Source organism: Ornithodoros turicata, chromosome 1 (genome assembly GCF_037126465.1).
Source record: "Ornithodoros turicata isolate Travis chromosome 1, ASM3712646v1, whole genome shotgun sequence".
NCBI lineage: Eukaryota > Metazoa > Arthropoda > Arachnida > Ixodida > Argasidae > Ornithodoros > Ornithodoros turicata.
Genome location: NC_088201.1, coordinates 83324516 through 83349981, shown reverse-complemented (window position 1 = coordinate 83349981; position 25466 = coordinate 83324516). Strand labels below are relative to the sequence as shown.

General features: G+C 43.6%; 2 protein-coding genes, 1 long non-coding RNA gene and 1 other non-coding gene across 4 annotated transcripts in view; 2 read left to right on the top strand and 2 right to left on the bottom strand.

Annotated features, from left to right (window-relative positions):
- Positions 1-7625: 7625 nt before the first annotated feature.
- LOC135377765 (uncharacterized) lies at positions 7626-8790 on the bottom strand. Its single transcript, XM_064610426.1, has one exon. It carries the CDS (start codon positions 8688-8690, stop codon positions 7626-7628), a length of 1065 nt encoding a protein of 354 aa, XP_064466496.1. The 5' UTR covers positions 8691-8790.
- Positions 8791-9922: 1132 nt separating this feature from the next.
- LOC135401662 (uncharacterized) lies at positions 9923-10876 on the top strand. Its single transcript, XR_010424877.1, has 3 exons — positions 9923-9980; positions 10077-10142; positions 10767-10876. It is a non-coding gene; the product is annotated as an uncharacterized LOC135401662 (long non-coding RNA).
- Positions 10877-10879: 3 nt separating this feature from the next.
- The window catches only part of LOC135377757 (uncharacterized), a 37886-nt gene continuing 23299 nt past the window's right edge, over positions 10880-25466 (top strand). The window contains exons 1-9 of the mRNA XM_064610415.1: positions 10880-10957; positions 11058-11144; positions 11224-11271; positions 11356-11388; positions 11572-11643; positions 11751-11828; positions 12095-12303; positions 12610-12769; positions 13968-14094. Of these exons, the coding sequence (XP_064466485.1) occupies positions 10888-10957; positions 11058-11144; positions 11224-11271; positions 11356-11388; positions 11572-11643; positions 11751-11828; positions 12095-12303; positions 12610-12769; positions 13968-14094 (884 nt within the window). The 5' untranslated portion in view covers positions 10880-10887. The remainder of the gene's footprint in view (positions 10958-11057; positions 11145-11223; positions 11272-11355; positions 11389-11571; positions 11644-11750; positions 11829-12094; positions 12304-12609; positions 12770-13967; positions 14095-25466) is intronic.
- Trnag-ucc (transfer RNA glycine (anticodon UCC)) lies at positions 17987-18058 on the bottom strand. Its single transcript has one exon. It is a non-coding gene; the product is annotated as a tRNA-Gly (tRNA).

The following is a 25466-nucleotide window of genomic DNA, read 5'->3' as shown; positions in this document are numbered from 1 at the left end:
TTGCGGAGCAGGTATAACGCTACGGGAGGGGTGGGGGACAACAGTCGATAAACGATAAGGGAAGGTGCTACACTTGAATTGTGGCGCCTCGGGGTACCTAATTTAGACACCTGATACGACATGGAAGGCAGATGTTGTTTCAGGCAGTTGGTTAGGCAGTTACCCTTGTCATAACCTCTCGTCCTAACCACATTGTTTCGTCTTTCTGGGGTGCCACAAGTGCTCGGCTGATATGACACTATCGACGTTTTGTCTCCTTTTCCGTGTACACACTCAGTCTGTAGAATTGTTCTCTCTAAAAAGTGTATGTTTCGATGCCCCAAAGTCAAGCAAGCCACAAACACTCTGTGTCACTAACCTGTTGCTGTAGTGGCTAGCGAACAAGTACATGCACTCAGTTTTGCAAGCACTGCGCAAACATACTGAGGTATTTCAGAAGCGCGTTCATTGGGCGCCACCAGCATTAGGGGAAGGTTACGTTCAATTTTAATCGGCAAAATGACCTCGTGCGTTATTCTGACTGACTAAATACAACTTAATGCTTTGAAGGTGTGATCTAATGCGTTGGGATGAGAAACAGGCCCTAATCATTTCCATTTCAGGATGAACCCATACAGTTGTATAAGTTGTGGGAACTGGAATACTTCTAGGCGCAGAAATTTAGCGCAGTTCTAATTTTGGTCTTTCTTTTTCGGCAGATACCTTCGTCATATATCCAGAAGAAGGTAAACCATCGACATCAAAGGTGCCTGCACAGAAACGGAAAAAGCTCATCAAAAAGCATTTGGCAAGCTTTCCGAGGGACCTACGTCTCGCCAGCACCTGAATAAACCGGTATTTTGTAATCACGTGTTGTCATTTTAGCTTAGTCACGCATGTTGCACGTTTGGTCAGACGGTTCATGTGCATTCATGTACATGAATACGCTGTATGAGAATGCTCATAGGCTGTATGAGAGTGCTCACATAGCTCATACATGCTCATATAGCTCATACATGCTCTTACAGCTCATAAATGCTCATAGAAGCTCATATGATTGCTCATGCAATAAACACATATATGAGCTCCATGTGATTGCTCCTACAGACGGCTCTATATGTTTTTTTTTTTTTTCAACAGGGCTGTTTTCGTCTATTCCCCATTCAAAGAGGTTGTGAAAGCACTTTTAAAGGGACGGTCTCGTACAGCCGGGGCGATTCCGAAACTTAGCCAAAACTAGTTTCACGAGTACTGTACACATACAACCGTCAAAGTTTCATTCGGAATAACCAAGTCGTTTTCGAGGAATTTGTCGAAACGTGCCGTAAGAGCAGACGACAAAATCTGCGCTTCTCTCATGCATACGTCATGTATGACGTCGGCGTGCGGGTGCGTCGTCGTTGTCATGGTAATTGTAACTTGCAGAAGCACCTCGGGTTGAGTCACTGATCTCTATGTACAAAGGCTGGATCGCGCATGGGAGAGGGGCTCGTGGGGGAGAGGCGTGCCTTCGGGCCGCCATGTTGGTGGGCCCTAAAGTGCTGTGTGTGCCCATAGAAAACAATGGGAGGCAACAGAGATTGTGAGTATTTATTGCGCTGCTAGCATTGATCGTTGTTTGTCATCACACAATTTTGTAAGGTGCCAGTATACTGATGTATCCTAACAGTGTTTCACAGGTGTCCCGCCGTTCGATTCTTAATTACGTTATGTTTTGCATTCCGAAACTAGACCGTCACCGCAGTGCAGCGCTGGGGATTGTACTACAGCACGTTTCCCAGCCAATATTTCAATAAGAAACGACTTGAGGTTAACAACAACCATGTATATAATATCCCGTACTGCGTTCTGAACAAAAATTGTTCCATAAAGAACGGTTCGGGAAAAGATATACTCGCAATATACTGCAATACTCGCATGGCAGAAAGAGATCGTTCTGTAGAATCACAGCCGTTGTTTTAGCCGTGTATGCGTTTAGTATGATTTATATCAAGCATCGCCTTAGAAAGAGCCTTTTAGTAAACGACAGCGGTGCTTTGCCTCGCAAATATGGACACACCGAAGCAGCGCAAATAATTACTTCACGCAATTAGATCACACTCGTTAGGACAGTTAATCAGCTAGTGATGTAAGCTTAATCAATTAAGTTACTTTGAAAGTGGTAACACCTCCTTGAGACACAGGACTTATCTCTTTTTGAACTAAGTACAGCCGTTCTATGTATGTTTGCTTCTTCCTTTATTTGTTCTGATTATTTGCAGGCGCGGTTCTGCCAAACTGAATGTCCTTCTCCAGCACTCACATGCTTTTGTTGAATACAACTGCAGCGTGAGAAAAGCTGCTTGGGGATGGGGTCCTGCTATCCAGTGCTGACTTTGTCATGCTTGTTATGTGGAGCATGTTCCAAAAAATGCAGCTCCACATATGGTCTTCAAGTTGCAACAGGACTATTTGGAGCTTGAAACAGTTGTGATTTTGTCATTTTGGCCCTCGTGTACCCAGTCTGTGAAACGCAAACAAAAAAGTCTAACAGGATATGCTTTTGTAATGAAGATCACTGATGATGAGTAAAGAGAATATACGAGTTCAAGTTTATTCAAGTTATTTCTCGCACTTATGGGTTTCAGGATACAATGAACGTGCAGGCAGGTCGCAAAATACTACATTTATTGTTTTGTGACCTTGCTACAATGGCAATATATATTTTAGGAATGACAATGGTCAGGTACGCTCTCTAAATTTGTAGCACTCAATTTTAGGTTGGAATGAGCAATGAATAGCAACTTCCCTCCTGATATTTTCTAATATATGCTAAATCTTAAATTTAATGTGATCGAATATGTGATAATATAATAATAATATGTAAGAATATAATATGTGATAAATGAATGTGATCAACAGTAGATGTAAACAACATGAGTAGCCAGAGAAGTGCATTCTCAATAAATAATTTTCTTCTTGTAAAGTATATGTGCATGCCTATTAACTGAAACAATTATCACAGTTCCCTGACAAGTTTTAATTTCTGAGAGTGTACTGTAGAGGCTGCTTAGATCTACAACAAGGTACAAGGCACAATTCATACAAGGTATTATATACTGTGAATGCCTTTAAAAATCCGATGTGACACATATGCCTTTACTTTCTGGAGGTGCTGTGGTAGTCAAAGTTTGTGGGCATTACGCAGGTTTTGCACCCATTTCTTGAGTATGTCGAGGCAGCTGTGAAGTAACCTGCATTGATGATGATTATTCCAATTTTTATGGTGCATCGACAACAAAGGAAATAATACATCAGAACATTGGTTTGGGTGCAACCAGTTAAAAATGAATATGTTGTTTAATAAATGCATTGGACAAATGTTAAAACATCAGTTTAAAACATGGTTTACAATCCCTGTATCTTTTAAAAATTAAAAATATTAAAAACTATTCTAAAAAGAATATGGGGAACTCTTCTAAAAAGAATTATAATCTCTAATTATTATATTGCTGGGTGAAGGAGCCTAAAGTCTAAGGTGTGTTTCTGATGTGAACATGTAAGAAAATATGCAAAACTGAGAGAGGCTAACCACAGTGCGTGCACTGAGGTTGTTCCTTCCTGTAAAGTAGAAACCAGTGGATGAGGATCGTGATACTTACCTGTACACCCAGCCATATCACACTGCACAGATTATTCACTGGGTAGCCCTCATGACGAAACCTGTATTGAGAGACCACTTTTGCCTTAAAAACTGCTACAAATAGCACGACACGCTACAGATTACTACTATCGTATCAAGCTGACGATACAGCTCAGACACAAAGGCGTTATTCAAGTCGAGCCACACCACCGTTACGTAGGATTCTTTGTCATAAATCGAACCAAGGCACAAAGCAATACCAATACATGAAAAAAGGTGACAATCATTAGGATGTAATACCGAACTTGTGCGCGAAGGTAATTCAAAGAAATGAATGTGGCTTCCGCAGAGAACACCGTGTACCATGCTAGCAATGCATGCAAAAAAGCGCTCGAGTGCTTGCACATATATTGATGACAACACTACCTGTGTAGTGTAACATGTTCTTTCAAGCATATTATGCACTCAAACTGTATTTGCCGCCGGGTAAAATGCAAGTGTGCTCGATTGAACGTCGGAAGAGCGATCAAGCAACCTGCATCCAGTGCTCATTTTGGGCAAAAAAAAAAAAAAACACTTCATAATGGTCAACTAAATATACAGAATGGACGCCTATTTATTCCTTGATGAAGAGGGACTCACCTGTATAAATTTAGGCCCTGTATCCTTGCCAGTACGGTTGGTACGACCGTAATTGCAAGAAGTTGCCATGATCGCTGCGGCGACTGTTGTGGGTACAGTAAGATGGCGGCAGGTTTCTTCACCCTCGCGCTCCCAATCCGCGATCCAGCCTTTTACAATCGAGATCAGTGGGTTGAGTAATCCCCTTTGCTCTCGAAATGGGGACACTCAGGCATATACCTCCGCGAGCGGAGAATGTAGTCCGAGCATTGACTGTGGGGTCTCCCATAATGTGGCGCACAATCGGATACGTGGAAGCTAAGTCACGTGTTTTCTTTCCGCGAGTATTTAATGCGGTTTTTAAATAAACACGTACTCCTTCTCCATGTACGCCGTCAGCGACACTTCATTTCGAAGCATGATCAGTGTACAACGGGGAGTGTAATGGAAGAGCGCGTAATATATTTTTGGTCGGAGCTGTAATGCGATCGCTCGCGCCGATGGCCAGCGACTTCAGATCTGTGATTGTGGATGGGGTTGTTCTGCGACTTTTAACTTGTCTCTGAGGGTTAAGAGGGGATACGACCTCCGGCGGCCCCATGTATTCTCTATGGGCGAAACAATGCGATCTTTTGCAACTAATACTGAACCGATTTGGACCAAAATGGCCTTGTTCGATAGATTTTAGAATTTCAAAAAATTCGCATTGGCGACATTTGCAATTTTTTTGCAGACGTTTTTAGAAACCTTACGAAAGCTGCAAAAAAATTTTATAAGTTCGGTCTCTCGCTTTTGGAAGTTCGTAGCTCGTTTACTGTAGCACATATGTGAAATGTAATCAGTAGGATTTACGCGGAATTCTTTCTTGAATATTTACGTGTCCATGTCATGTCTGTCCATGCCTCCAGTTGTTCACAATATTGAAAAAACTTAAGGTATGTACGGCTCCGTGAACTGCCCCGTCTTGCCATCGTACAGTAGCGCCACATTGCTTGTCAGAAGAGAACTTCATATCGTTCCGCGGAATGCAGTCACTGTTCTGGCACCCTATCCCAGAAGGGGTTTCCCCGGCAGCGGAAGCGCGAAATTGAGGTCGTGAAACCTGTCTGAAGAGATCCACGTTGAGTAGGTCGTCGCAAAATAATGGGAAGGCCTTGAGTGAGAATAGGGAGAATGGGCGGCATAGACCAGGAAAGCTTTGCTACACAGCCACACAATATTCGTCTCGCATCGCATGCACGTAAAAAGAACGGTAGGGTTAGGGGAGGTGAGGCACAGTGAGACCGAGTGGTGTTATCATTCGCTCTCCCGATGTGTTGAAATTGGAAGACAGTTTTCTTTCTTTTTTTAATGAGGTAATATCAAACAGTCAAAGACTGGATTATGGAAAGGCCGAAAAATAAGGAATTCCAAGAGGATGTCTGCGAAATAAATAATTTATGAATAAAACGTTGAAAAAGACTCCACGTAGAAATTCACTTTTTAACAGAACTTTTTCAAAAGAAGCTCTTTCTCTATCCACAGCTGTAAGATCAACCCCAGTACACGAGGGATGCTGCCAAAAAGTGGCATGCGCTGGACAAGGTCATACAAAGTTATTTTAAATGCATAAAAAGCATTTAGCACATTAATTCCCAATACCTGTCCTGAGCACAGCGTTGTGGACCTACCTGATGTAGCAGATGTAACTTTTCGAATATATATTTTTCCTTTCTTGGTGGCCTCCCAGGCAGCACATAATGTTGGACCGATGTCGGGCAGAAACTGGGGATGTCAGCCCAATATCGCCCCAACACTGCCAACCTATGACCGATACATTTGGGAAGATTGGCAATGTCGGTGCGACATCGGTTCGGAATATTTTAGAAAAACCCATCTTTTCGCAGAAATTTCCATGTCAAAGGCTTCACATAGCGATGTGTAATTGCACAAATTACCAAAAAGTCGCATACTGTAGAGTTATTCCATTTATAAGCATGTTGGCTGAAAGTCGGTACAAACCTGGCATTATGTGCTGACATATCTCCGACATTGCCAGCATGTGACCGGTATGGTTCAGGAAGTTGGCAGTGTCGGTTCACCATCGGCTCAAATCACTTCATAAAAACTCATCTCTTTCCACACGATTCCTTCTCAGAGGGTGCATATTATGTTGTGTGACTGGATAAATCAACAAAAAATCATCTGTCACAGAATTACATAATATAATAAGAATGTTGGCTCAGTGTCGGGAGGAAGTTGGCGGTAAGCTGTGACATATCCCCGACATTGCCAACATATGACCGATGGTTTAGGAAGTTGGCGGTGTCGGTTCAACATTGGCTCAAATAACGTCACAAGAACCCATCTCTTTCCGCACAATTCCTTCCCAGAGAATCCACATTATGGTGTGTGACTGGAGAAATCAACAAAAAATCCTCTATCACAAAATTACATATTATAATAGGAATGTTGGCTCAGTGTCGGGAGGAAGTTGGTGGTATGCTGTGACATATCCCCGACATTGCCACCATGTGACCAATGGTTCAAGAAGTTGGCAGTGTTGGTTCAACATTGGCTCAAATAATGTCACCAGAACACACATCTTTTTCTGCACGATTCCTTCCTAGAGCATTCGCATATCTTGTGTGACTGGAGAATTGAACAAAAAGTCATCTATCATAGATTTAGATAGTACTATAGGAACGTTTGCTCAGTCTCGGCAAAAAGTGTGCAGTAAGCTTTGACACATCTCCAACATCACCAGCATATGTGACTATAGTTCAGGAAGTTGGCAGTGTTGGTTCAACACTGGCTCACAATGCAAGCTTGCACACGTTTGAGGCTTTTAAGGATGGCTCCCACGTTCACAAATAATTATTACGTGGCCTAACCCGTCATAAGACACAGAGAAAATAGCAATCTGTTCCTTCGGCTAGCACAAGCAACCATAAAATACATTCTGAAAGGTGGTCGCAGTGTTTCCCAAAAGCAGATGCCATATGTGCAGAATGGGGAACATATTTTTATCTGTTAACCAAAATTAGGCTGCGGAGGCATAGTCTCGTGCGTTCCGGACTGATCAGATGACGCTCACAGAGCTAGCCCACATGCATTTGTAGATTTAAGGGTGGCTCTCACGTTCACAAATAATTATTACGTGGCCTAACCCGTCATAAGACACAGAGAAAATAGTAATCTGTTCCTTCGGCTAGCACAAGCAGCGATAAAATACATTCTGAAAGGTGGTCGCAGTGTTTCTCAAAAGCAGATGCCATATGTGAAAAATGGTGACTATGACATCATAGTCATAGCTTTATTTTTTATTTCTGAGATGCACCTGTATGCGTTTATTGCAACAATGTTGCCTGACCCTTAAAAGGGCTTCATGAATGAAGTAGAGAGTCTTGGTGAAGCAAGTATTCTATGATAACTGCATTTGGTGGAGAAGCGGGAAGGCGACATAGTCATTTTTGTAGTTGAGTAGCACGCACTGCTTTTCCTTACTGAGGGCTGACAGTGGCATCGTTCGTTCAGCGGAACCACGGCAACTGACTCGAAAGGTGTTGAAGAAAGAGGACTTAAGTGGTGTTACAAAGAAGTCTGCCTTGTTCGAAAAGACAGTCACTCGAGCTTGTGATGCACGTACTTCTTGTATACGTGCAAAATAACCATTGGGAAAGTGGTAGCAAAACCCTGGCTTGACACAGAGAGTCGTGGCATTGTCATTTACAGGTGCTCCACAGTGCTTCAATTCCGATACTCTGCGGCTGATTTGTGACAGGGGATTGCTTGTGGTTCGCAGCATTCGCTTCAGCCTTCCCAGGTATGATTCAAACGGAAATGCACTGAATGAATCAAGTGGCCCGTGCTGCAGACAGTCCCCTGCAAGGTGTACAAGGGAGTGGACATTGTATATGAGCTGTGTTCTTCCATACAGTTCACCCATCTCTTGCACAAAGAACTTCAGGAGGTTTTCAACGTAATGATGCTGTGTTCTGTACAGTGTTGGAGTGGCTAGAATTCTTGCAGCCACATGAAGGATCAGAAAATGATCATACAGCTTGTCAGGCAGTAGTTGCTTGAGTGCCACTGGACCAGCATACAACAGAAAGGAGCGAAATTCAGTGGCTTTCCACCTTTCAAGCTCATTGACTCCTCGTGGCTTTCTTTGAAACGTGGTAGGGAAGTCTCTGCGAAAGGAGATTAGCCTCTCACTCAATGTGTGTTGTTGTTCTGCCGTTAGCTTCCCACGACCATATTTTCCACCAGTCCAAAGATGCAGCAACCTTCGCATTACCCCTAAGCACAGGAGATGCATGTAGTCCAGGGGAAATGCACAAATCATGTCAATCTCCAGCTGCAGAAACGGAGACTCTCCCATGTGGTGACCTCCACAACTTTGTTCTCGGAAGCTCTTGTCTGTGTGAAGAGGAGCATCCACTTCCGTGAAGAGCATTCTGCCCTCTTGGTGCACACCCTTTTGCATACAACGTTCACATCCATAGTAACCATTGTGACTTTTGATGCGCTTTAGGAAGCTCCGTGCAACAGCATCACAAATTACAGCCTCAAGCTTTACCTGTATGTGCTTTCCCTTGTACTGTAAGACATCAGTGGTGAGCAGTTTCAACTCTTCAAGAAATGGTGCTAAAAAGGCTTCTAAGTTGGGTGGTTTCCCACTTCCGGAGTAGAGGCTCACCAGGAAGGGTTGTTGGTTCCCAGCGTTTCTCACCATGCACAAAATTGGCCAGAAGCACGTTGCAGAACTCTTGTAGAGTGGGAGACCATCAATGTTCGCTTGTAGACTGATCTCACTTGGTACAGCGCACAGCGAAATGGATTCCAAGATGCCAGACTTCAATCCGAAATGAACAAACGTCCCATCTTATTCCACGGCAGCCTTTCTCTGTGTTCCCAAGATAGTTCTAGCGTCAACTGGAATTTCGTGGCCGCATGATCGCAGGAGCCCGGCGATGTCATTAACACAAGCATGCGTTAGGTTGTGCTTCAGTGAGAGTCGGGCTAACTTCAAGACCAGGTCGTCAGAATTTTCTGGCTGAATCAGATCTCCGCAAGGTTCTTCTTCGACCACTGCATCATCGCTAAGCTCTTCCCAAGACAGGTCCGATATTGCATCGTCTGTGAGTGAATGCGAACCAGTACTTTCGTCTCCAGTTGCGAAGGGTTCATCAGCGTCATCTCCCAACTGCGGACACACATACGATGGATGCACATGCTGTATATCACTGTTTAGAATTTCGGACACAGTGGTTTCGAAATCTCTTCGCAATGCGCGATAGCGTGTCCATCTCGACATGGCGTCAGTGTGTCACATACACGAAGTGCAATAATAAGCCACGAAGAGGACACTCCACATATGAGAAGCGAAGACCGGATGTGCAATTAAGCGAATCTAAACGCGCTTATTCCTAGAATTCTTAGATTCCACGGCTTCATGCTGCTATGCACATTCGTCGGCCATAATACAGGAACAGGATGTAGTAATGTTCGTAGTAAACAATGCATTCATAATTTGCAATGCTTTTGCATTTTGATGTTTACATAAGTTTCATACTTAAATAAATTTAAGTTTGTATTACAAAGTTTATGAAGAACCCGAAGAACCCCGCGTGAAATACGAGATCGACAAGATCAGTGTTCTCGTCGAGAGGATCGAGAGTGTATCACCACTTCCGCTTCCTGATCTTCTTTTCCGTTTTTTTCTTTGTGCGGTGTTGTCTTGCGTCCCGCGTGGTTTGAGTTGGCTGGTGTATTGGTGCGTCGTCCCTACAGTTAATTTATCTCTTACATTGCTTAATCTATTCCTTGCTGCACCATTGCAGTTTCTTGATCTGTAGTGTTGTTTTGTGAGTGCTTTTAGAGCATTTGAAATGGCACCCACAGGAGAAGCAACGTCAATGGGCACATACAAAATAAGGTGAGCTAAGGCGTTTTTTTTATTTTTCTAATTGCGTCTTCGTGCTAGAATATTACATCAGTTATATGGGAGCCATTCCTTGTGACTGGTCTTCCGCCTCGATGCCAATGCACACATCAGGCGCGTAAGGGCATTCGGCTTGCACCTCTGAATATATGTTGCATGTCAGCAAAAAGCTACCAAAGGTATTTGCGACACGTTATGCGGTCTTGAAACGCAAACCCGTCAACCACGTGGACGGCTGTCAGCCACCGTAGGTGCATTCTTTTCGCTTGCACCTCATGCACCAGATCTGAACTGGGTTATTTGCGTGCTGCACTTTCCTGTTGAAAAGAAAGGCATTACTAATAAAGTTCCTTTCTGCTAGAAAGTGCAGCTGCCGAAAACCCGTCTTGCGTGGAGTCCAAGGTAGTGCAGTCCAGTGCAAGTGAAAAGAATGCGCTTAGTATCTTTAGAAAGTCGTGCAGCTTTCAAGAGATTAGACCCAAACCACGTGCAAAGTAATTTCACTTTAACTTGTTCAAAGAATTGTGAATGTGGTCTCATTTTATATTCTCTTAAATTAATAAAAACATTGGCATGTGGTATTTTGCTCTAACCTTTTCTTTTTCTTCTATACTTTAGCAAACTTTACACAGTTGTAAAGTTCGCAAATGACACAGTCGAACTGGTGCCGTCAAAATGGATTATTGGTGGGAAGCTATGCCTTTGGCCAGCCAAGAAGCAGAATTCAAAGATTGCCAATATGATCAGGGATCGAGCCGAGCCGGAAGACGATTGGGAGCTGCACCCTTGTGTTTGCATGGCGTCATTCAGTAAGTCTACTTTTATTTAGGTGATTCTTAGAGTGCTCTTTGATCTGCAAAAATGGTGGAATCTTCTCTTGTGCTGAGTTCTGATGTTTTTATGCAACAGGCAACTACAGAAGAGGAAAAAAGAATGCCAGAGAGGCAGAGTACACCTCTCATCTTGAATCTGAAACCAGCGACGAAGATATCACAGGTATTCTCACAATTCACATCAGTGATGCAGTAGCTGGGTGTCAAAATGCTGCTACATATGAAATACTTGTATTCTATAGCTGAGGTTGACCTGCCAGCTAAACGAAGAATGCAGCTTCCGTCACCACGTAAGTTGTGTAATATATACTTTAAGGACACTTTTTGCTCCTTTTAGAATGTTTCTTCATGAATTTATTATTTCATTTGTTTAGCGCATACGATCGACAACACAGTCTGCAGTTCGGGTAAGTATACCCGGTCTTTTGCTACAAGGTGCTACTGTGCAGTTTAAGTTATGTTTAGATGAGATTCATAAAGGCTCAGTGCTTCCACCAAGGTGAAAGATAGTGCAGTGGTGGAAGTGCAATTATGTATTGGGGAACTGCATTTTTAGCATTCCAAATCACTTACAATCTTCCTGTTACCAGGACGCGCATCACTCTCACCGCCACCGCTGGGCAGTATGTGCATCACTGAAGCTACACAATCTCCTGGACCTTGTAAGTTGCTTAAGTGTGCCATTGTGATATTATAAGGTTGCTTTCAGTGCCCACCAATCTTGTGTGTTATGAATATGCTGCTTTCAATGATTGAATTCTGTAATCAGGCTTCTCACCCGAAGCAAGTGACGCTGTAAGCCGCAGCAGTCAGGCTGGAAGAGATGACCCTGACGGAAACCTGACTGGTTCGTAATCCGTACCATCATTGGGCTTGTGTATGCTATAAGGGGTTTTAACTGTTTCGGCTTGTAGCACACTCACTAAAGCGTTGGCTTTTTACTCCACAGCCATTCATCTGTCAATTGCGAATCTTGTAACTCTCTATCTATGCAAGCCACTTTTGTAACTTTTTTTTACACATCATGGTTGTTCGTGCATGTTAATATGTGAATATTTTGCCAGTTATTACCTTAGGTCCTTACACATGAGTCAACATGTTCTTTTTTTTTAGCGTATCAGAAGAAGCTACTGAAGCTGGTGCTGGACATTAAAGCAGCGCTCAGAGACTTGTCACAAAGGGTTGCAGCACTCGAAGGAACAGCAGCACCAGTCTACTCCTGTGATGTCCTGGAGCAGATTCTGCAGGAGCCACTTAGCAGTCTTAGGGACTGGGAAATTTTAGAGGAAAAGCTACAGGACAATGCCACAAGGCAGAACCTTGTAAGTGTGCCCAGACTGTTTGGGATTGGGAAACTTGAGTTGACATTTTGAAATGTGCCAACAGTTACAAAAGAGCTTTCCGAGCAATCAGCTATTTTGAACAAACACCCTGCTTTGTTTGCTTTGCTGCATTGTTTTACTAGACATAATCTTATTGCTGGGAAGCTCATTTTTAGAAGGCACATTACCTGATTTTATGTTGGTTTATCAACTTGCTGTGTAACTCGTATATCAATCCATTTGCGTGATTAATGCCCCTGGTGAGAGCTGTGAAAACTTAGTCGTGTCCATTTTTATTTCTGTAAGGTGGATCGCCTAGCTGTCCTTGGGGGCAGTTCCCTGAACGATGTTGTAAGAATCATTATGGAGACCTGCACAAGGAAGTCTGTTCAGCAACAACTGACTGTTGAAGGCCGCAATGGCAAAAGACCATTTAAAGGAACAAGGCTGTTTTCTTGCGTGTTGGGTAAGCAATATTTTGGCAAAATGTCTGCATTGCTGAGTTTTCGTTCTATCCCTCATGGATCAGGGGATTTAGTCGGAGACGCTTTTTAGAATAGTTTACAGCGTTCCAACATTGTTGTGTAATGCATTGTGTTCACTCGGGGCTCGTTGTCCTGTCTTGAAGCTGGCGTAGCTCTCAAAGTTGCGAGTCAAGTGAAATGTCCTTTTTTTTAAAAAAAAGTATCGACACGGGGTGTTTATTTTTAGCCTTTACAGCATTTTCATAACACAGCTATGTGAGCAGCACAGATGTTTTCGCAGTTGAGTTCTACAGCCAGGCAGGCATCCTCTGGAAGAGCTTATGTCGCAACCAGCAAAAGCAAGATAGCAGAATTAGAGACTACCCTCGTTGTATACCATTTCATGTTTAAAAACCTTGAAAGGCACGTGCAGTAAAATACCCATTCCAGAATTTTTATATGCAAATGAGCCGAAGCCAAAAAAGAGCACGTCGCCCTAACTGACGGAGGCTTATCTGGCCAGCTGAGCAGCACCTACTCAATCACATCCACCACTCCAAATCACGTGGCCGTCTGACGTGAAATAAGCATCGTACTCCCCCAGTTCGCGGTCGCCTCATTTGCATATCAAAGTTCAGATATATATATATATAGTTTAGTGCATGTTTCAGGATGTGTTAAAAGTGAAATGGCCCAGCTAGGATAGTCTCTCAGTCTGACATCTCTGTTTCACCCGATTTCCCCTAATTGAAATGTTAATTTTTGGTGATTCGTCATCTTACAGTTGCACGCTTTCTTGAAGAGTATATCTGTCTGGTTGTGGGGACGTAGTGCATGCTCTGTAGCAGTGCTGTGGGCACAGCCGCTCTACTGTGGCTGTGCTTAAGACAACTAAAGGGCAAGACGATCTGCTTTCAATCACACATTGCATTGCTACCATGGTTGACCTTCTTTTCGCGTAATGTTTCAGCATGATTACTTGTGTGCCTCTTTTGAGGTTTTTCAAAACCTGAATGGGTATTGAGAACATTTGTGTTTAGTTTTTTGTAGTTCTTGTCGAAGCTGCATGTATGCAGCTTCGACGTTCACTCTTGAGTGAACTTGAATTCACTCAATTGAGTGAGAGCGATTCTAAACATGCATCACGTTTTACTTATGGTATGGCCTGCATATTAATTGCCTGTTATACCTTTTTTTCAGCTGCAGTTCACAAACGCATGGGTGTTTTGAAGGTGGGGGTCACCGACAAAGAAATCTGCGCAAGGATAAGTCGATACCTGGCTTCTGCGGGTGACCGCGAGGGCGGCAGGAAGGAACGCACAAAGAAGTATAATAAATTATTTTCATTGTCTTAATATATGTCTACCTTGTATTTTTTGTGATGCGCACATGCAATACACATGCTAACTGAAAACCACAAAATGAAGCTGACCTTTTACCAGCCACCGTGTGCAACAAGTGATGTCCGCTATGGAACAGAGCGATATCAGCCACTAAGTGGCAGATGATACTGGCTACTGTGCGGGAAGCTATACCGGTCATACATTGGCAAGCGATATCGGACACAATTTGGCAAGCAATGTCAGACCCACATTGGCAAGCGACATCGGACCCACATTGGCAAGCGACGTCGGACCAACTTTGGCAAGCGATGTCGGACACACGTTGGCAAGCGACATCGGCCCAACTAAGGTGGACGTTGCAAAGCGTATATTGGGCCGATGCATGGGTTATCGGCAGAGGCATGTTGACCCGATGTTGGCCCGGATTGTCTGTGCTGCTTGGGCTCTGGCTTTCGATTGTTCAGTCTTCCGAGTTCTCGGGCTCGGGGTCCAATGATGGGTGTAAGAGGGGTGTCACATATTACACCCAGAAGATGAGTGCTTATTGGGTATATTGACTCAAAAAATGGCAAGTTCTGAAAAAAAAAAAAAAAGCTTGCTCCCAAAATTCACGAAACACTATTTGCACTGATGTACTGCAACCTGCATTTGCAAGTCTGAGCGTCTTAGCTGCCTAGACTCTTGGGGACATGTTTACAAAAAGAAAGTGCCTGGTGGGTGATTGCCAGTGAATGACTTGTACTACCCACTCAATGAATTTTAGAGGAGATGGTGTCGCTCTATATATTTGGCAACCCGAACGTGATTGTCGTCGTGTACAATAAACTCTTGCAATAACACAGTCATCTCTACTTTTACTTTTTGTTTTCTGCCTAAGTGATCGAAAGTACGTTATCTAAAGGGAAGTTTGGTGAAACGATTTATTCCCTGTATTAATTCTCAACAATTCTATCCTACTTACTTTGTATAGCTCATTTTTTATCGCAGTTGGAATAACAATTTCCGTATCTTGGCTTCCTTACTTTTCGACCTTACGGTAATTCGGTTTTCTGGCTTTCCGGCCTGCTGATAGTTCGGTTTTCTGAATTTTCAGCCTTCTGATCGTTCGATGTTTTAATTTTTCAGCCTTTTAAGTTTCGACCTTCTGATATCTTGTCTAGGTTTCGAAGGATACATGTATGTTGTAAGGACCAAATTTAGGTTCACCTGCACATAGGCGCAAAGTAAATAAACTAAAACTGGGTGTCCGCCCATTTCATCGAAAATCGTTTGGTCGAATGCCGTTTGATCGGCGCCGTTTGTTGGAAAGGCGTTTGTTTTGAAAGGAGTTCAAAGCTCCGTGGAGTGGGTCGTACGCACCTGTTTTTCCGTAAGTTTTGATTCGAGCATACGGTGCAGGCAATCAGTGTCCTCTGCTTTTTTATTTATTTGTTTGCTTTGTTCCGCCGAAGAGGGGAGGCCACTGGTTATTTTAAGACCTTTGTCATTTACGAACAACACAGCTGAACAGAAAAGTGGGTACAATCCGACGAATTACACATATTGAAGAATATGGCCTGACGTTGGGAGCAGCCGACAGTCTGTGCTTCTTCTGGGCACCCTTCTCATTGCTGGCGGCAAATTTAAAGGGAAAGTTCTGAAATCGGATATCCATATGTGTGCGAAAGCCGCTCGTCTGTGGAAACTATAAGAAGGAAATTTCGCCATGGTACAACATATTAAATTAACAGCATATAAAGCATTAGTTCCGAGTGGCTCAGGACTAACATCTCCATTTTTTTCTTTTACAATCAAAACATTAGGAAGGGAGTTGCCTCAGGACAGAAGTCGCCGATATTTCGAACAGAGACTGTTCTTCTTCTGTTCTTCTGAGACTGTTCTTCAGAGACTGTTCTTCTTCAACAGTCTCTGTTCGAAATATCGGCGGCTTCTGTCCTGAGGCAACTCCCTTCCTACATCTCTACCGGTTCGCTGGATTTCTACCCATCTGCTATCAAAACATTAGTTCCCCTCATTTAGAGCATGCATCTGCAGTCTTGGATCTCTGCACATCCACGCTGTCCGAGAAAAAAAAAACAAATAAAGAAGACAAAATGCAAAGGTCTGCACGGCTTATCTTGTCTAGGTTTCGGGGGACTTATTCGGTTAATGTTTGCAGCGACAAATAAATTTAGATTCACTTGCACAAATGCGTCCGCAAAATGTTCTAGTGTGAGAACTCGGCGCCAAAGAAAAATCAGCAGGTGAATATAAATAAGCGAGGCCCAACGAAATATAACATTTGGACTCCGCGCTGCGTCCAGAAAGTCAGACAAGCTTAGATAGCAAAACATCAAGAAGTCACCAGATGCAGTCCACAAAGGGACAAAAGGGAAGAATTGGCTTTCGTCGGGACCTCCTTCTTTCTTTGTAGCTGAGTTGACCTTGGCAACCCAAACATGACGTGAGATCCCTGCATCTCAATAGTCAAGGAGGTCACACGTGTTTTTGGGACTACACAATCCTGCGGAGGAGCGAGTTATTTGTACTAAGGGTAATGGTTACAGCTTCCTCCAGGCTGAGACCCGTATGTTCGTGTGGCGCCATCTAGGAGCGAAAAAAATCGTGAATCGGAGATGCCGCCTCACTCGTATCCCCTCTTAACATAGTTTTTCTGAGCCGCCATGCTTGCCACTACTTAGAATGCGCGTTTTTCACCTGAGAACTGAAAGAAAATGTACGAAAGTTGCCGCGGTGACCAGTAACTTCTGAAAGTCGTCTGCTCACGCCGATGCACTAGCGCGCGCAAAAGCAGACGATTTCTGTATCCTATCACGGACTTACCCGCAGGCGACGTGGCCGTTCTTATTGTTACCAACACAGATCGCGGCATGCTCTGCAATCTTTATCAATTTAATTCGGTTATTTAATAACTGTGGCGTGTTTTGTCGGGTAAATTAGCAGTATTCCATTTTCAACAAGGCGCAATCGAATGGTACACTTTATGAAAGGGGCAGGGGGTACGAGACCGTCCCTTTAAAGAAATCGCGTTGTAAATATTGATTTATGTGTGCTAAACATGCGCATCAAAACGCAATGTTTCTGCGTTACGAAACTACTTATTGCACCCTGAAGGTCGCCCGCTGGGCGAGCTACTCCGTCGCTCTCAACTCTCCAACTCCTCGCCAGTTTTTGGAGTGACGCTTTATCGCGGAGAAAGGAAGTGCATACTTTTCCGTTTCCATGACGACGTAACGGATCTAAAGAGGGAGCCGGCCGCTGGGGCCACCAGAGAACGGCCTTCGGTGTGGTGACCTTCGGGTACTTCCGGCAAGCGTAAAGTCACTTGCCGTGCGTTTGCTGACGACTCTGTGCGTAATTCGGCGGCACCGTCGACGATGGCTTGAAAAAATCGCAATTTTAAAAACCCAAGAGTGAAAAAACCGTTCAAAAGGGGAATGTGCGACTTTGTGTGTCGAATCTATGGTTCTACAACTGAGTCATACAACGGAGCCATACATTTAGTGTGTTGCATATGGTTTCTCAACCCCTTAAACTACCTTACTAATATTCTGTCCTACTTTTTAACGCTCTATCTAAAACTACTGTGCGTGTTCTTTGGAATAGGCCATTCTTTTGCAATCATGTGTCGGATGATTCCATGTACGTCAAGCTCTGAAAGCGTCAAGCAAGTGAGAGACATTGTTTTCATGAGTCTACATGACAGGTTTTTGTAATATTAAATTCAGTGACCAGCTTGTTGAACAGTGTTTGGCGCCAAAAGTGCATATCAGGTAGAATCGTTCCGCATGGTGTCAATTGTAGGTGTATAATAATTAGGGTTCCTCAAGTAAGATGTGCCGAATAACAAGCCGTAAATAAAAAAAAAAAAAAGCATGCGTCGGCCGGGAATCGAACCCGGGTCAACTGCTTGGAAGGCAGCTATGCTAACCACTATACCACCGACGCGATTGTCTACCAAGCGAAATAACATTCCTCTGGCGTCGCTATATATAGTGATAAGAGTGGGCACGGTTTCGCAACTGGTTTCTTCCTAGAAGCCGCCCTGCTGTCCCAGCTTGATGCATGCCGTGCAAATGGAAGGTCTGTTCGTGCAATATGATATGTCAAAGGAAAAGGGATCCAGCGATCCGGGATATATGGCAAGAGTGAAGCCTCGAGTGAGAAGTTGGATATTTCGAACAAACACTCTCCTTCCACAGCCAGCAGAATAGAACAGCCCCATTCCCCAAGCAGGCTGCTTACTTGAGGCACAATCTACGACTTCGTATGATTTTTTTTATGAACACGTAAGTGTAGTGTCCAAATTCGTGGGTAGACACGACAAGATTACACACAAGTATTATTATACTGTGATACGGCACAAACAACGGATATTGTATTTTGTCGTGTTGGCTATTTTGTTTCCACTTCAAATATACAGACGCTAGAGGGTTATATATTGTGACATATTGTGAGCCATACTTCTTGCACCGCCATCTGACAGAGCCACCGTAAAGCTCCTAGGTCACGTGGATCATGTCACTCCTCCGGATCACCGTAAAATCCCACGCACAGCCTTTGTCTTTTATTCTTTTTCGTTCGTTGCCTACGTGGGTACTGTTCTGCAGATACAACACATGTGCGGAAACACATGTTGTCCGCCCTGCACTCCCAGGGGCTTTGCACTACCTCTGAGTTCAGTAAACCTGTGTCATTAACTTTCCCGGCCCAGCCTTCAGACTACACTGCGCCCACATCTGTCGTAGTCGACGTCCATAAGCCTGCTAATCTTCACTCTGCCTCCTCTTTGTCTTCGTCGTTTTTTATGTCCACGCACTACCGCCATCCAGGCTGCTCAGCCATTGACGTACCCGTTGGTGTGTGTCAGCCCTTGCATTTAAGAGGAGATAGGGCCTGCGCGGCCCCATGTATTTTCTATATCAAGAACATTCCATTTTTTCCCGACCAATAGTTGCACCGATCTTGTTCCATTGCTTATAAAAATTCACATAAAAATATTAAAGAAATTGCGAGTGTTTCTTCTTTTAAGGCATCTCCAAGTGGATATCACATTAACATTATAAGTCCGGATTCCTCGCGGACACCACCTTTAACCATTCGTTCATGACCAAAGATAGCTCCTGACGTAAAGCCACGAATTATCAGCATATCACATTTCTGTATGGATATGCATCGGCACTTCTTGGAGACATGTTCACTTTTGGAACAAAGCACGTCATTCGTCTGTCTCCGTGGAAATAATAAGTGGAAGATCCCATTTTTTCGCACAAGCTATGACCACCAATCACTCCATTCGTGGTAACTTCAGCCAATGGGATGAGGACAAAAGGCTGAAGTGGTCCAATTGGCTGAGGTTACCACGAATGGATATGTACCAACTACCCCGCATGGCTACCTTAGTTCACCGATCACTCCGTCATAACCTACCACAGCCGCTCAATAAACAATTGAACAATCGGGACCTTTTATCTGTCAAGATGTGGAATAATATGAAAAAGTGACCGAGAATGATATTCACAGCACCTTGAATAAAATCATGTAACTTTGTGTTACACCATGATAGAATTAATGAGAACGATTCCCCCCCCCTTAATCCTTGTATAATTAATTGTGCATCTATGTAATTCTTGATACATGTTGCTGGCTCGCTGCTAAAAATTTGGGCGACAGAGCCTTGTCAAGTAGCCTTTTGGCAACTTTTTTCTTTGCCGCCCTGTCATGTGAATGATAAATAAACTGTACTGAATTGAAGTGAAGCACATAACAATCAAAACTCAGGGTTGCGATGTGCCTTCGTGTCATTCCACAATTGACTCACGATTTCACTAACATGCATTTCACTAACATGCATATAAAGCATGAAATAGATATGTATGAATATGCGCAGGTGTGCAGTTCGTTCACTCTGACGTTTTGACTACTTGATTACAATTGATGAATCTGGAAGAAGAAGAACAACATCTTTATTTTGAGATGATTAATGGCGAGTTTCATCGTCACGGGCGAAACGCTACCCCAATGCTGTTGGTGATGTGAGGAATGAAATAATGAGCCCTTTCACAATACGGATCGAACTGCGACTATGCCCAAAAAGGTCAAAAGAGCTTTCAAGGCAAAGCGTTGGTGGGCTGGACCAAGCAATTTTGGCAGAGAGAGGGGCGAGAATCCAGCTGATTAAGAGACTCGGAAAGTTCGGTTCGGGTAGGTTGGTAGTGTAGGCAATGAAGAAGAATGTGCTCTAGCTATTTTAAAGCACCGCAGTAACAGTATCTCGGAGAGTCAACTTGTCTCAAGCGGTAACGGCACTGAGCTGTAAAAGCCACATCGAGTCGCATTAGATGAATTAATTCAACACCTTGACGAGAGGTGTTTAGTGGCATGCGGAAAGCGAGCGTTCAAATCTAAAACAATTCAGCACGCAAGACACCAATGTTCATGTATGTTGCTTGACATAGGTGTCAGAACGCGAGTCGAAAATGAGCTTTAATTAAGAAGCGGCCGAGTGATAGCGGTCACTTCAGAACAATGATCATTAACATACTATCGCGATAACGTTATAAGTCATGGCTGTGATGTGCCTTCATGTCATTACACAAATCGCTTGTTCTCCCATTAAGTACACCTCGCACGCAGATAAGAAGAAATGTCAGGAACTTTGGGTTAAGTCCCCAAGGGTTCATAGAGTAACCACAGAAAGCCCACGGTATACCATAGAACATTTTACGGTAGCCACATGGTTTCTTAGAGTAACCCCAGGGCGTCTTGGGGTAACTCTACGGCGCCTTGGGGTAACCCTGAGTTGCTGGGGTTACCTTAGCAGAACCTCAGGATTTCTGGGGTAACCTCACGATTATCTCCTTTTTATTTTTATTTATTTATTTATTTATTTTTCAATAGGGAGTATCCTTAGTGTAACGAATTTCGTATGGTGTAACCCTGCCCGTGCTTTACGCACACGCTGTTGCCATGCGAATAATAAAGGAACACATTTTTTTTTCTTCACAAAAGTAAGCAATTTATTGGTACACATATTAAGCAAACACACGTGCATACTTTGCTTCGTCCTTGAATTTTTTTCAATTTGGCAACAAAGCCCACATATCGCATGCGGCTGTGGGTCGTAAGTAACCTCCAAACGCTCAAAACCTCCAAACGCTCATATGCACCGAAAAAAAGTTGGTGGTTTTGAGCGTTTGGTGGAAATGAGCAGGAGGGGAGAACCTGCTCATAAGCACCAAACGTCCAGAACATCCGAATGCTCATATGCACTGAAAGGCGGGCGACCACAAAGGCCGGGTCTTCCTCTCCCGCATTTGGAACAAGGTCATAGGGTGAGAAAGGTGGAATGAATGGCGATTACAAAGGCCGCTTAATGTGTCAGTTTGAAGTTTATGTAACAGCTTGGTCCTGCTTGTATGTAGCCAGAACGAATAGCGCCTTCTCGTTTATGGATTTCAATTTGAGCTTTATTTTCATAGACATGGAGGCAGCCTAGGACAAAAGACTTGATTCTAGCTCGAAAGGCACTCGGCTTCCAGGGCTGTAGCAACAAAGAGCGTGGTCCCCTCCGAACATATGTCCGGGTTCACTTACAGTGCAGAAGCTGGAATACGATATTTATATAGGGTTTATATTATGCATACATAGGCCTGCAGTGAACATTTGCGCAAGACCCTTCTTTCGAGCCTTGTTCTTCGCAAGTTGGTTAATCAATGCGTCATAGTCCAGAGATATGATAATCATGTTTTCGGTTGACTACGAACTCAGAAAGCCTGACATCTCTTATGGTTAATTGAGCGCAGGATATTCTTGATCGGTCAGTTTCATTGTGCTGAGACGTCTTTCAGCATCAGCGAAAGTAGCTGGTGTGGTCAGAAAATAGAATGCTGACGCAAATGCAAGGATTCAGATACATCTCCTGGAGGCTTTCTTGTATGTGTACGTTAAAAATTGTTTGGCGTCTCTTTGTTTGTCGTCCTCTCTTTTTCTGAATGACACAAAAGGATATTCCATTATAAGTTCGCTGGCATCGATGTCTACCATTTTTTACTTCAAAATTTTTGCTGCGATTCTACAGTTCAAGTTCCCATTGACGCTGCCCCAAGTTGTTAGCGTTTTACAGAAATCCAAACAACTTTTACCACTCCACGAGTAGGTCGACAAAACAGAAGATATGGCCTGATCAGTGAGAATAAGAAAGAACTCAGATTTGAATTTTTGTTATGCAGAAAGACGACTCTTCTTTTTTTTTTTTTTTTTTTCACTTTTAGGAGAAGGTAGCAGACATTGCAGAACTGCTTCATGATCTTGTCGCGTTGTCTGTACTCCGCAAAATAAAGAGAGGAACAGAAAGAACAGACGCAATTTGTACAATACAAGCGGTGCAGCGCTTTTATGTTCCTCATTAAATGGCGTGCAGCATTTATTGTTCATTAAGATTAATGTTAATTTAAAAAAGCATGTCTTCCAATTTCGAACAAATGAGGAGTGCGAATGATAGCACTTGATTGGCTATGATTCGGTTTATCAGATGTCCACAACGACGCTCCTGTATTTTTGGGCGCACGGAACCGCGCGGGACCATTTCTTCCGCCACGCAACCAGGGACCAATTTTTCCGGGACGAACTTTTCCGGGACTATTTTTTTCCGAAACTCCATCCAACATGCTCTACACATTCTCGCTCCTATAGTTATTCTACCTTCAGTCTGGAAGATGACTGGCAGGACCAAGCTGTTACATAAACTTCAAACTGACACATTAAGCGGCCTTGGTAGTCGCCATTCATCCCACCTTTCTCACCCTATGACCTTGTTTCAAATGCGGGAGAGGAAGACCCGGCCTTTGTGGTCTCCCGCCTTTCGGTGCATATGAGCATTCGGATGTTCTGGACGTTTGGTGCTTATGAGCAGCTTCTCCCCTCCTGCTCATTTCCACCAAACGCTCAAAACCACCAACTTTTTTTCGGTGCATATGAGCGTTTGGAGGTTTTGAGCGTTTGGAGGTTATGAGCATTTGGTGCTTATGAGCTACTACCGACTGCATTGAGCGCGACAAAGCACATCTCGACCAGCTGGCATATCGCATCAAAATGGCGCCCACCAGATGGCTCATAAGCGGGTTTCGCATGAATTTAGGCTTTTGGGGCGGTGCAATGACGACTCTGACCTCGAAACAGGCACCTCATACGGCGGCAAAATATCAGAGGGTGGCCTAACGTTCTCTATAAACGGCTCTGCATTGAAGAGCTGATGTCCAGGATGTCAGGATCTGCGTTGGAGTATTAGCTCTTTACTGACGCTTATTGTTTTTCAATTGTTATACGGGCCCTGCCTTCTGAGAACACGTGCATGGTTCCGTGTGCAAAGCGTCTTTTCTTTCGCTTCGTTAACGGTCACTCTGGCTTCTGGCGTCTCACGGTCTCACATCATGCACGGTCTAGCAAATGTAAGTTGTCACATTTTGCGCTGGGTGTCTGTAGTTTTTTTTTTTTAATTTCATATTTCATTTGTGTCAAACTTATCACAGGAAGAGATGGCCATCGAACGAGACAAAGTCGCACGATATGTGGGCAAGGCACGCGGACGGCGCTGCTTGAACAGTTGTGATTTTCCAAGCTTTCTCCGCGCTACAAATTCATATGCGTACGCCCATTGTCCACCAGCTGAGACTCTTTCTGTTCTCGTTTTTCTCGGATGTGCGTTTCTCCCCGCTGAAGCATCTGTGTTAACGATTCCTCAATCCGTTCTTGTAATAGGAGTTCGGATGATTATTGCTGATTATACCGCAGCATGATGTGTTCACATGAAGCAAATCGATTTTCTGACGGTCACGATTTTCGATAACGTGGTGCAGGTGGTGGTTGTGGTGCTGCTGCAAAACACGTGTGGAACGCCATTTCTTAGACAGCTGAAATGGGTTGCGCGTCTAATATTATTCAGTTAACTGTTATCTTAAAGGACTAGAGTGTTTCCAGTTATAGTAAGTGGTTTTTGAAGTCCATGTTACGTTTATGACTATTTCATGTAAGCGGCCTCTGCAGGGATGGGCTCAGGTCTGGCAAAGAGCACCTTATCGGCATGATTTATTTCGGCGTTACCATATTTACGAGATTAGCTTTCCCATTTAAACGCTAGAAACAGTATCAGTTCCGCGATATATACTGCTGCACAGACACGTGCACTCATTTGACAGTACCACAGATCACATCAATGACATGATAAAATGATTTACGGGTCTAACAAATTCAGTTGAATGCTACTTAAGGGATGAGTAAGATTTCAGAATGCTATGTTGGGTAGCCTGTGACCATTTCATGTGGGAGGTCTCTGGAGATGACCCAGGTCTGGCGAAGAAGACCTTATCTGCATCACGTATTATGACGCTAGCACATTTTTGAGATCAGCTTTCTCATTGAAATGCAATACTATATCTATGGAATCTACTGTTGAACGGACATGCGTAGCCATTTGACAATATCAACAAGCACGTTATTTTGCGCTCATGACAATAAACTTCTATGCCCAGCATCCCAAGGAACAGGACATGACACGCTCTTCGTAATGATGCTGGACTGCATAATACCACGCATGCACCCTCAGCTGCCATTAGGTGGTGCTCCTAAAATTTCTACTGTGCGACACATTCTGGGAAGAAGTACACAAGACTCTACTCCCTCACGCATGTACAACCAGTACAGCTCACCTGTAAAGATGACTTGTAAGTTGTGACTGCTTCATGAGTAATGATGCGTTGCTCGATAAATGCAACGTCTGCAATACACTGAATTATATATACTTCAGTTATTATACGGTGATTTCACGCCGGATCATGCACGGTGGCGAATTTTTTTTGTTTCAAACATATATTAAAACCTCGTCCTTAGGAGGCATACTGGCGCTGAAAGTGGCTGAAAATAATTGGTGGTTCTATTTTAATGAATTCTCATTCTGATGTGGACATTTCGACCATGGCGTTTCCTACGCAGTTTGACGCCGCGTATCTTCATAACTATTTAACACATTGTTTTTTGTTTTTGTTTTCTTGTTTTCTGGGGTGGGTAGCATTGCATCGTAAGTTGTGAAGATGTTATCGTGATTACAGAAACATGGCATTCCTCATGTGTTTCCGATAACGAACTGCATTTACATTTCCCTGATTATGCTATCTTTCGTAAAGACAGAAAAAAACAGGAGAGGCGGTGGTGTTCTTATCGCAGCTAAAAACTGGCTTCATCCATCCCGTATCTTTACCTCTATAGCCCTTTAGAAATCATTTGGGTTGCACTCTCACAGTCCTTTCCTCTGACTGTGGCTGGTGTTTGTTACAGACCACCTGATCTTAGCGATTACTCG